General features: G+C 26.1%; 2 protein-coding genes across 3 annotated transcripts in view; one reads left to right on the top strand and one right to left on the bottom strand.

The window, feature by feature from the left end:
* Positions 1 to 13,926, bottom strand: part of LOC123265598 (ras-related protein Rap-2a) — a 57,348-nt gene that overhangs the window by 20,934 nt on the left and 22,488 nt on the right. The window lies entirely within an intron of this gene.
* On the top strand, positions 2,315 to 7,891 carry LOC123265603. Its single transcript, XM_044729398.1, has 4 exons — positions 2,315 to 2,483; positions 4,622 to 4,765; positions 7,417 to 7,575; positions 7,639 to 7,891. The coding sequence occupies exons 1-4, from the start codon at positions 2,433 to 2,435 to the stop codon at positions 7,780 to 7,782; spliced, it is 498 nt and encodes a 165-aa protein (XP_044585333.1). The 5' UTR covers positions 2,315 to 2,432; the 3' UTR covers positions 7,783 to 7,891.

Genomic DNA, 13,926 nt, shown 5'->3' with positions numbered 1-13,926 from the left:
TTATTATTTTTTAAATATGGCGCCCTTTTTTCTTGTCATACACGCACGCAGTCTAAAAAAATCTAGCTTGATCAAGTGGCGCCATAGTTTTCACGTGTCAAAAGAAAAGTTCGTTTGGCTTTGTACGGTTGTATCGTAGTGAATTTTAATAAAAATTTAATTAAAAAAAAAATACGTAAGCTAGGCCACTGATATGGAATACGGACCCAGTTCATCGAGTTCTTAAACTAATAAAAAAGATCCGGTCTTGAAATATCAATTTGTTCGGGAGTAACCGTTGGTACATCCAAAATGGGGTGACATCCGGACGTCCACGTAAAATTTTTTTCAAAACGTTTTTTTTTTTCAAAATAGCAAAATGAAATGATTTTAGAAAGTAAAAGATGGTTTAATTTATGTGTTTTTTCGGTGTACATCTACTTATATCATTGCATAAGTGTAATATGGTTGTGATAGAGGCATTTAAAGATCACAAAATTATTTGACTTTGACGAGTCGAGTATAAAGCACAACCTCACGCGCTTCGCGCTATGAGGCGTGCAAAAACTAATTAAAAAACACAAATAAAGGATTTAGCATGCTGACAACACGATCTTGATAAACTTAGGTGTTAATTAATAACGAACATAAACAAAATTTGTTCTTAAACTATAATAATAATAAATATGTTAGTTAATAACAAATATAAAATGAATTTGTTGTTAAAACTATTGAAACAACATTTGACCCGGATACAAGTTAGTACGGCTGAAAAATTATTAGGAGAGAAAAATCCATTTTCTTATTGATTAAAAAAAATTTTTTTTTACAAATTAGTAAAATATAAACTTTTAATAATAAATTAGGAATAAATTAGAGAAATTTTTAAGTTTTAGTCATTTTCCCTTTTCGCATGGAATGCCCCATTAATCGAAAACTTCGAAATCTGACGAAAACTTGATTTTCAATAATTCCATTGATAAAAGGATTTATTAACTATTACACTGTAAAAAAAGACCGGTGTGAATCCATGCGGTGTACGGTGTTAAATTCAACACCGAAATCGGTGTAGCAGTAACACCGGTCGCGGTGTAAATATTTTTTTTCGGTGTTAAATCGGTGTTATAAATTTTTCGGTGTTGATAATATTTTAAGTAACACAATTTTTATAATTAAACTTTTTATGTTTAATAATTAAAGATAAATATTTCGATGTAAAAATGGACCTAGAACACTTTACATGGCCGTGTAGTGTGAAATAATGGTGTGAAATTCTCGCGGTGTAAATTTTCGATCCGTGTTATTTTAACTCCATTATTAAAGGACAATTTTAGGACATCATACAGATAATCGGAAACTCTAAAATAGTGTATTTTAGTAATTATTTCATAACTTTTAAGATTTTCGGAATACTTCTAAGACAATTTTAGAATCAATGCAATTTATTTGAAGCAATTTAGTTAAAATTTTGTCCTCAAATCTTATGTGGAACCTTTTTTGAATAATCTTAAAACATTTTTTTAACTATTTGAGAACAAATTTTGAATACTTTTGAGACATTTTTCGGATATTTTTGAGACAATTTTGGAACATTTTTTGGACAGTTTTAGAGTTTTTTTACAACAAATTTGAAACATTTCTAGAAAAATTTTACGACAATTTTCAACGTGTTTTAAATGATTTTCATATAGATAATTTATTTCTGCACAGCTGTAGATTTTTCATGTTTAAAACATCCATTATATTATGAGAAATATCATGGTTACGATAAAAATAATTATTATATTGTTCCTAAACATTTAATATTGTAAATACTATTTAACTTGTTGTATAACATTCATTAAATCGATTTCTGCGTAATTTTATAAGTTGAAAATTATTAAATAAATGTTACTTGTCTCATTTTGATAAATATTGAATATTAATCGTGTTTTATGGATCATGTAATATTCATACTCCGATACGGTGTAAAATTATTCTACTGTTACACCGGTTTAACACCGATATTACACCGGTTTAACACCGGATTTTTAACACCGCAAAAGAGCACCGCTACACCGGTGTTAATACACAGGTGTTAAAATGAGTCATTAAAATGAGCAAACAAAAAGCCGACGTTGAGGAAACTATAATTATCCGATAAAATCTCAAATTCTACGGTAACAACATAGTAGTTTTTGAAATTCAGGAAATCATAAAGATATAATAAAGTTTTCAGATATGATATACATTGTTGAAAATTTTATTAATTACATCAAAAGCGATATTAATCAGCAGTTAGACTGTTTATTGCACAATATCCTCGAGATGAGTATCTGTTGATCCTAGCATATTTAACTGCTTGACAGAGTTACATTATCCGTAGTAAAAAAGGAACTTCCGGATTTTATAATCATAATTTTTTAAAAAAATTTTCTGGGTACACCTTTAATTAGAACTTGATACTCGTAAAAATGATTTTAACTCTGTTCATTGTTTTGGCAGCTCAATTTTTTGGCGTTAAGGTATTTAAAATTTTAATTATTGAGGTCATGCATCATACAAACTTTTATAATTTTTTTTGTAGAGCAAATAAATAGTGTTGGGGCATTCCATGCGAAATGGGAAAATGACAAAAATTTTAAGTTTTTAAGACAAATGGTTAAAATTTGCTTTAATATGGCTCTTTACCGTAAGATGGACGGTGGCGTTGTTTGCTCGGTGGGTCTTATATACGTGACTGAATAAAGTAGTCAGTACTTGTCTCGGATAGCTTAACTGGTAGAGCCCTTGGCGCGTAACCGAGAGATCTGGGTTCGATTCCCAGTCTGGGCTGTCTGATTATTTTTTCAATTACGGAAAAATTCCCACTGAGTAGGTCCCCCCCTTTCCCCTATCCGTTCTTTCCCAACTCCCTTAAAAATTTGCTTTAATATGGCATCCCTTGTGGGGTCTTAAAATTTTAAGACAAAAAAGTTTTAAGAAGAAGAAATTTTGTTTATGTTCGTTATTAATTAACACCTAAGTTTATCAAGATCGTGTTGTCAGCATGCTAAATCCTTTATTTGTGTTTTTTAATTAGTTTTTTTTAATTATTCTAAATAATTTATAGTTAAATATATAAACAATAATGTTTCTAAGGTTGAAATAATATAAAAGTCTTTTTAATAAACAACTTGATGTAGACATTTTGTACTTGTCCCACCAGTCACAAATGCCTGTCCCACCAGTCACAATAAAAACAAATTTTCTTAATTGTTTCTACGTAGGTAATCAGTCTAATTCTTCATAATATTGAATATTTGTAGGATAAATTTAGTATTTTCGAGGGAAGTATTTTTTTTCAGTTTAGTGGTCGAACTGAAATTGGACTTTAAGTATTCCTTTGGTAAGAGAGAAGGATTTTTCTTAGTCCCACCAGTCACACTCAGTCAAATGATAATTACAAGAAACTTAAAAAGCAATCGAGGTATTTGTCAAAGGGATGTTGTTAATTAGTTATTCTTCTATATTATAAGATAAATTTTACTATAGAAGCATTCTACGCGAAATGGAAAAATGACTAAAATTTAAAAATTTCTCTGATTCATTCTAATTTAGTCCTGATTTATTATTAAAAGTTTATATTTTACTAATTTGTAAAGAAAATTTTTTTTTAATCGATAAGAAAATGGATTTGTCTCTCCTAATAATTTTTCAGCCGTACTAACTTGTATCCGGGTCAAATGTTGTTTCAATAGTTTTAACAACAAATTCATTTTATGTTTGTTATTAACTAACATATTTATTATTATAGTTTTAAGAAGAAATTTTGTTTATGTTCGTTATTAATTAACACCTAAGTTTATCAAGATCGTGTTGTCAGCATGCTAAATCCTTTATTTGTGTTTTTTAATTAGTTTTTTTTTAATTATTCTAAATAATTTATAGTTAAATATATAAACAATAATGTTTCTAAGGTTGAAATAATATAAAAGTCTTTTTAATAAACAACTTGATGTAGACATTTAGTACTTGTCCCACCAGTCACAATAAAAACAAATTTTTTTAATTGTTTCTTCGTAGCTAATCAGTGTAATTCTTCATAATAATGAATATTTGTAGGATAAATTTAGTATTTTGGAGGGAAGTATTTTTTTTCAGTTTAGTGGTCGAACTGAAATTGGACTTTAAGTATTCCTTTGGTAAGAGAGAAGGATTTTTTTTAGTCCCACCAGTCACACTCAGTCAAATTATAATTACGAGAAACTTAAAAAGTAGTCGAGATTCTTGACAAAGGGATGTTGTTAATTAGTTATTCTTCTATATTATAAGATAAATTTTACTATAGTATAAGTTTCAGTCACGTAATTATAGCTTATAATAGATGGAATTCCAGAGTCAAATGTCCCACAATTCACTATGGAATGCCTCTCATACAAACTTTTATAATTTTTTTTGTATAGCAAATAAATGGTATTTTTGATTTTCTGGGAAAAAATTCAAGAAAATATCAAAGGACAAATTTTGTCCTTTTTACGGTGAACAAAATTTGTTTGTAAAAATTATCGCAAAAGAGATAAAAACTTTCCAAAGAAATTTAAACTCATATTTAATTTCTAGATAAAATTACAAAATATATTTTCTTGGGTAATAATAAATTTTTTGTTTGTTAATTTTTTAGGGTGCCTTAGAAATCGTGATAGAAGATATAGTTTGTCCATTTTTTAGTAAAGAGTATCTAACCGAGCCAGATGTTTATGTAAATGCTGATAACCAAGTGTTTCTTAACTTCTCGATAGTTAAATCATTTCCAACGGAAACTCAAGTAATCAGTTTTTTTAACCATATTCAAGACCTTTCCAATTATACTAAATTCAATTTTAAAAACTCATTTTATTATTTAAATACGCTGGAGACAAAATTTTCCTTATTCTCTAAATTATGTAGATTACACGCAGAAAAAAATTTTGTTAAGATAACTTAAGATATGCTGTGGTAACAAATAAATTTGTTAACATAGGGATAACAAATTATATGTTAAAATAACAAAATTTAGGTTATTGCAAGTTATTGGTTTGTTATAACAACAAAACAGTTTTGTTACTATAGCAAAATATTTTAGTTGATTCGACAAAATACTTTAGTTGGTGTAAAAATTTTTTTTGTTGAAACAGCAAAATTATTCTATTAGAATCCCGAGAAAAAATGTTTCTATATAATTATATATAATTGTATATAATCATATATGATTATATATGGAATCACATATATAATTATATACAATTATATATGATCATACATAATTATATATAATCATACATGATTATATATGGAATTGTATATGAGGTTATATATAATCATATATAATTATATATGACTATATATGGAGCAATATACAACCATGCAGGATTATATATAGTTCCATATACAATTATATATAAGTATATAGAATTATATATAATCATACATGATTATATATGGAATTGTATATGAGGTTATATATAATCATATATAATTATATATGACTATATATGGAGCAATATATAACCATGCAGGATTATATATAGTTCTATATACAATTATATATAAGTATATAGAATTATATATAATCATACATGATTATATATGGAATTGTATATGAGGTTATATATAATCATATAAAATTATATATGACTATATATGGAGCAATATACAACCATGCAGGATTATATATAGTTCCATATACAATTATATATAAGTATATAGAATTATATATAATCATACATGATTATATATGGAATTGTATATGAGGTTATATATAATCATATAAAATTATATATGACTATATATGGAGCAATATACAACCATACAGGATTATATATAGTTCCATATACAATTACATATAAGTATATAGAATTATATATAATCATACATGATTATATATGGAGTTGTATATGAGGTTATATATAATTATATATGACTATATATGGAGCAATATACAACCATGCAGGATTATATATAGTTCCATATACAATTATATATAAGTATGTAGAATTATATATAATCATACATGATTATATATGGAATTGTATATGAGGTTATATATAATCATATATAATTATATATGACTATATATGGAGCAATATACAACCATGCAGGATTATATATAGTTCCATATACAATTATATATAAGTATGTAGAATTATATATAATCATACATGATTATGTATGGAATTGTATATGAGGTTATATATAATCATATATGACTATATATGGAGCAATATACAGCCATGCAAGATTGTATATAGTCCCATATATAATTATATATAAGTATATATAATCATATATGCTTATATATAATTAACAGACATAAAAATTGTTTCTTTGAAAAAAAATTTTTTTTTGGTAATCACAAAAAGTGTAAAATGATATTTATAATTACGTTTAAATAATTCTGAAATACAAAATTTGTCACATTTCCTATGAGATGTTTTGGTCTGCTCTGCTATTACCTAATAGTAAAATCATTATTTATTTTATTATTTAAATAAGTGTTATATTATAATGAAATTCGGTAAAATAAATAAATTATGAATAATGACTATCCAAATATATATTAAAATCAATTTTTATATTCCATTTATGATAAACTCATATGATACATTATGTAGATCATAGAATCATTATTATCTAAGACAGCAGCACAGCAGACAGACACTTCAAGACGCACGGAGATCACCAAAGTTAAGCAGCATTGAGCAGGGTTAATAGTTGGATGGGTGACCGCTGGTGTTATAGCTATAAAATTATAACTAGATATTTTTTTTTGCATTTTAATTGGTTACACAGAATTGCGTAGGACCATATTAAATATTCTATCCATAAAATTAACCCAATAATTAATTAGATGTAATAAATATATAAATAAATATTGTTATATATAATTAGATATGATTATATTTGGCCATTTTTCATATATAATCACATATAACCAATTTATATATAAATATATATATTTATATATAAATATTTTTTCTCGGGATAACAAAGAAAATTTGTTGGAGTCACAAAGACAATTTGTTGAAGTAATAAAGAGAATTTATAAGAATAATAATAAGAATTTTTTGGAATAATAAATAAATTTGTTATAGTAAATTTTATAAGAATAAATTTAACAAGCAACAAACTAGTTTTGTTATTGCAACAAAATTACTTTGTAACAGCAATAAAATCATTTTGTTGCAGCAATAAAGTCATTTTGTGATAGTAACAAAATGATTTTGTTGGAGCAACAAATTGATTTTGTGATTTAACAAACTGGTTTTTTAATACAACTTGAAAAATTTTGTTAATGCAACTAATGGATTTGTTGCTATAATTATACTCATTTGTTACCACAACATAATTTTCAGTTATCGCGTCTTTTGTTATTTCAATAAAATCGTTTTTATGCGTGTAGAACGTTCAGATGGTAACCGAAGTAATTATAATTTTTAGTCCTATTTTCAATTACTTGGTGCATCAATGGGCGAATATGTCATACATACTGGATTAGAACTACAAATGAGCTTATGTGAAATGTTAGATGAACCTATTATAGTGGGTCCTATTTTACAAATAGTTGGATTTGACAAGCCTAATTGTCCATCACCTCCTGTAAGCTCTATGTAATTTTTTTAATTACGCCAACATTTGTTTGAATTTATTAATTTTCTCTAGGGTGTTTATGGAAACGAAAACATTGAAATACCAATGGAACTTATGCCAGATGAAGTTATACCTAATAAATATCTAATTTCCTGGGAACTTACATATAAAGAAGAGAAATTATTAGTTATTATGATATATATTCATGTTCACTAAAAATGGAAAGAACTACAATACAAACGATTCTTATCATTATTCGTTTAAATGTTATGCCTTAAAAAATTTATTGATTTATTGAATAAAAATCTTCTATTCAGAGTTAAAATGGCCGACTTTCTACCACTTGCTACCTTTTTTTAACACTTAGATAAGAATTTTCTAATGTAAAAATTGAAAATAATTTTTTTTATAAAGAAAACAAGTGAATTTAGCTTAAAATTACAATTTTTGTTAGTTTTAACCAAATTTAAATAAAATAAAAAATATTGAAAGTTTTTCAAGCCAATATGGCCGACTTGCTATCACTTGCGATGTTTCTACGCTCTTTAAAAGAAAAATTATCATGAAAGATTGAAAATTCTTAGTTTTTCAGGTAGAAAAAATGTGAATTTAGCGTAAGAATTTATGGGAGTAAAAAATTAGATAAGTTTTGAATGAATAAAGCGTATTAAAAATTCTCAGAGTTAAAATGGCCGACTTTCTACCACTTGCTACCTTTTTTTAACACTTACATAAGAATTTTCTCATGTAAAAATTGAAAATAATTTTTCTTTATAAAGAATACAAGTGAATTTAGCTTAAAATTACAATTTTAGTGAGTTTTAGTTGAATTTAAATAAAGATAAAAGTATTGAAAGTTTTTAGAGCCAAAATGGCGGTCTTTTTATGAGTAAAAAAATTTTATTTTTTTTTAGATTGAAAATTAATGATAAAAACACTATAAAGTATAAAGAAATGAATTTTAGCTTCTTAAAAATTCATTTTTAACTGAGTTAAGGAAAGTATAAATCAACGATATAATATTTCAAAGTTTCGAGCTGTTAAAGTGAATTCAATAAAAATATATTCGCACCCTCTTATCTCAAGAGATTGTTCGGATTAATCGGATTCTAAAGGATTTATCTATTGTCAGAAAATAGAAATCATTGAATTCAAATTTCTTTTGAATAACAATAATAACAATAATATTGAAGATAAAAAAGGTGATATTAAATTTCAATTTCCATTTACCTAAACAAATAATATTTTTCAATATCCTTCCATCACCAATTTAATAAAAACATTGAAACGCGTACCGAAAATTTGATATCAAATCTTTTCACTGGGTTCGCTGTTGACGTGTAGCAATTTGCACTTTAATTACAGCACGCCCGATTGTTAAGAAACGTAAACTAATAGTAAACATAAAAAAAAAAAGGCCATTCGGCAGCCGAAATGGAAGTAGATTTTTCAAATAAAGAAAATTGATTTTTAATAAAATAATATAATAACACTAATAATGTATAACTTATTTATGAATTAAAAACAAAATTCAATAATAAATTTAAAACTATTTAGAACAAATTTCGGAAAATAAATTAACTTTTGAAGAAAAAGTTTCTCAAAGAATTGCAAAGATTATAAAATTTGAATTATAAATGACTAAATTTTAAATAACTGCTTAGGAACAACAATTTGCAAATCAATCAGATGTTTGAAACCGGATAAAATTTTAATTGAAGAAAACAATATATAGAACTAATTTGTGACATATTTACTGACGAATTACCTGAAAACATTACACGAAAGACTAATCATTATCGTAATTATTGAATTTACATCATGATTAAGCTATGATGCAGACAATAATTCTAAAACGGCTGCAACAGTAAAACTGTTTCATTAAACGAACTCTAAAAGGAGTAATATTGAGGTTACTACCACTTCTGAGTAGTGAAAATTGAAGCTTATTAAAAGAGCTTTACGATGCATTTTACCGAATTTTGATATCTTGTCTCGATCAATAATTATATCAAGTTGAAGTAGTAAAAACATCAATTTTTACGATTTTCAAAATTTTAAAATCCTGTCATTTCCAAATTACTCGCCGGATTAAGCTCATCTTCAAACTTAACTTTGGTCTTGATCGATAGATAAAGCATGTTGAGTTTGAGAAGAATCGGTTATAAATTGAAAACGCTATCGTGCTGACAAGCCGCGTTATATCGTATAAATATATATATATATCGTATAAATATAGATATATATATATCGTATATATATATATATATATATATATATATATATATATATATATATATATATATATATATATATATATATATATATATATATATATATATATATATATATATATATATACTTAGCTGACCCGGCAAACGTTGTTTTGCCATATAAATAATTTCCTAGTAATTTCTAGTGTAGACAAAAAATAGCTTACTTATTGTAAGTATGTATGTATGTTAGAATGTGTATATTGTATGTATGTAAGAATGTGGTATATGCGTGAAATAAGCATGGAGCGCTGTGAACGATGAGGGAATATAAAAATAACAAAAGGCAAACATTATTTTTAAGTTATTATAATTTATTCCTTAAAATTATATATCATTAATTAAACAATTACGACAGTAACACTATTAAACAATATCAATCTCTTAATGCTATAGCGTGAACAATATTTTTTGTTAGTCCATCTTTAGCTAACACAAACAAACTGGATGGTTTACCCACTCGAGAGCATGCCACGTATATATATATATGTATATATTTATATGTATATATATATATATATATATATATATATATATATATATATATATATATATATATATATATATATATATATATATATATATATATACATATAAATACATACATATATACACTTTTGAACTATATACATTTTCTGACTCAGCTCGACAAACTGAGTCAGAAAACGACTAAATTTTTTCAAAGTTGCGCCATGAGGACGGCTGCAATAGTTAGATTTTTATAAAATCTACTAAAAAGTGAAAATATTAAAAAAAAGGCTTGTCAAGTTCAGTGTATTAAATTACACCCGAGGTATAAAAAAAAAAACACTGGAATAAATAAACCCACTTTTCTCCCCTGGCTATCATTATTCTTTAGGTAAAAGGAAAAAAAATAAAATTATATTAGTCGATAGCGTTTTTCGAGAGCCCGAACACCTACCGCTGAAAAAGTAACAAAATTACCTTGTTTTTTTCGACAAGACAAACTATTCGATCCTTGTCATTGTTATTAGCCCGTCCCCTCTTGTTTCTACTGATAAAACTTTCACGCTTTGTTTTACTCACCCTTACCCTCATGATCAACCATTACTGATTAAACTTATCAGCAATTACAACTTACTCATCAAGTTATTTACATTTTTATTACCCGTCTTTTTATCTCTCGCGCTCAGAATCAGACAAAAGTTGTTTACAACTGAGCGCCATCTATCGGATTTTTACTTTACTGCTTAAGCGTCAGCTGATTGCTATTTTCTCACACTTTCAATATTTTTTTACGTTAGAATTGAAAATTTCAGGGAAAAACAATTTTGTTTTATTTTTTTAAGGTGTCAAAAAAGTGAATTTATCTTAAAAATTTATTTTTGTAAAATTTTTGCATAATTAAAGTCTATTATAGAACTATAAAAATTTTTTTGTCCAAAATGGCTGACTGTTATCACTTGAAATTTTCTTTAAGTTCTTATAAAATAATTTTACAATAAAATATCTTTGAATAATTTTTTTTATGCTTGAAAAAAGTGAATTTAACTAAAAAATTCATTTTTTTGAAATTTTTGCATAAATAAAGTCTATTATAGAGCTTTAATAATTTTGTGTCCAAAATGGCTGACTACTATCACTTGAAATGTTTTTTAGGTTCTTATATAATAATTGTACAGTAAAAAATTGTTGAATAAATTGTTTTAAGCTTAAAAAAAGTGAATTTAGCTAAAAAATTCATTTTTTTTTTAGTTTTGGCATAATTAAAATTTATTAAAGAACTATAATCATTTTTTAATCCAAAATGGCTGACTAATATCACTTGAAATGTTCTTTAAGTTCTTATAAAATAATTTTACAATAAAAAATCTTTGAATAGTTATTTTTATGCTTAAAAATAGTGAATTCAGCTAAAGATATTATTTTTCTATTGAAAAATTTTTTTAATTACATTATTAAAAACAAAAAATGAAATTTTCTTCATAAATAAAATAAAAATAATTAATTTCATTAGAACAGAAAGCATCTCGACAAACTTTCCGCTTTTCCAGGCAATTTTTTAAGGTCACCGCCGGCATTCTAACTTTAGCACCAAAATACCTTGTGATTATTTTCCACCACAAAAATTTTTTCATTTCTTATATTTTCCGCATCCCCACAGTGATTTTAAATCAGCAGCTTCAATAGAAGATGACCTCGGTGGTAACGCGTTAGAATTCTTGAAATAACTCCGGCGGATCAGTTTAATAAAACAGCACTTTAACGCAACAGGTGACGTATAATCCGTTATAGATCGAAATATACATATAATGTACAATGTGTTTGAAGTTATCTCTAGCGGTGAGTATATATGCGCTAACGAAACCGATTTCGGTGGTCTAATAGTGGTCTAGATTCAACCGCGATATAATTAATTCCAAATAAGCGGGTTTATTAGAGACAACTGGATCAATAGTCCATAAAATTCATTTTATGCGGGTGGTTGTCTCTTTCCTAACCGAGACTTAGAATTAACCAAAAAAAAAAAAAAAAAAATAATTCCTAAACGGAGAGAACAATTTATTTGAACCAAATGAGACTCGTTTATTATAAAGAAATCTCTTATTTAAATACCACCAATTAATAGTTATTTAACACAATTAAATTAATTTATTTGAGACAAAAATATGGTTTCAGTTTATTTATTTGAATGAAATAGTTATTTGTTTATAGAACAAATATTTTTTTAATACTTTAAAATCATTTATTTCAGTCACATCAGATTTGTTAACTATAAACAAATGTGATATTCGAATGTCGATAAAGAAATCATGCTCTGTAATATAGTAAATAATATCTGACATATTTTTAGGGTTACTAGAATTTGAATTTGCGCGCGCAAGCGCGCGCCTGACTATAGCATTTGCATATATTTTCATGCTTATGATATATTCGACCAATCACGTTACGAATAGTTTGCTGCCGAATACATTTCATCTCAATTTTGTATTAGGACTAGAATTTGAATTTGCGCGCGCAAGCGCGCGCCTGACTGTAGCATTTGCATATATTTTCATGCTTATGATATATTCGACCAATCACGTTACGAATAGTTTGATGCCACATACATCTCATCTCAATTTTATATTAGGATCAAAGCAATGAGGATGAGTTTATTTATATAATTTATATTGGGGAATCTTCTAATAAACTAAAATTATTAGATCCGAGTTGGATTTTGATAGTTTTTTTTTCCATTATTAAATTCATCAAAAATTTATGTACATATACAAAATTACTCAATTATAACAGGCGACGATAAAGGTATTAAAATTACGATAACTCAAATAGCGACAGTAGCGACACAAACGTCTTATGATTTATTTCAAACGAGATTTGTTAATTATTAACAAATCTTATTTGACTAAAATAAATCGGCGAATTCAATCAAATAAACCAAAACAAAATAGTATTTGGTTGAAAGTAATCTAAATTTAAATCAAACAAATTTGTTCATATTAAATACGTATTTTTAAGTTATTTTAAATAAATCTACGAATTTAAATCGAACAAACTGTTTTCTCAGTGTGTATTTATTTGGATGAACTAGTTATTTGTTTATAGAACAAATATTTTTTTAATACTTTAAAATCATTTATTTCAGTCAAATCAAATTTGTTAACTATAAACAAATGTGATATTCGAATGTCGATAAAGAAACCATGCTTTGTAATATAGTAAATAATATCTGACATATTTTTAGGGTTACTAGAATTTGAATTTGCGCGCGCAAGCGCGCCCTGACTATAGCATTTGCATATATTTTCATGCTTATGATATATTCGACCAATCACGTTACGAATAGTTTGATGCCACATACATCTCATCTCAATTTTATATTAGGATCAAAGTAATGAGGATGAGTTTATTTATATAATTTATATTGGGGAATCTTCTAATAAACTAAAATTATTAGATCCGAGTTGGATTTTGATAGTTTTTTTTTCCATTATTAAATTCATCAAAAATTTATGTATATATACAAAATTACTCAATTATAACAGGCGAGGATAAATGTATTAAAATTACGATAACTCAAATAGCGACAGTAGCGACACAAACGTCTTATGATTTGTTTCAAACG

This window comes from Cotesia glomerata, linkage group LG5, assembly GCF_020080835.1.
Source record: "Cotesia glomerata isolate CgM1 linkage group LG5, MPM_Cglom_v2.3, whole genome shotgun sequence".
Taxonomy (NCBI): Eukaryota; Metazoa; Arthropoda; class Insecta; order Hymenoptera; family Braconidae; genus Cotesia; species Cotesia glomerata.
The sequence above is the reverse complement of the archived record's forward strand: the minus strand, read 5'-3'. Positions and strand labels throughout refer to the sequence as shown.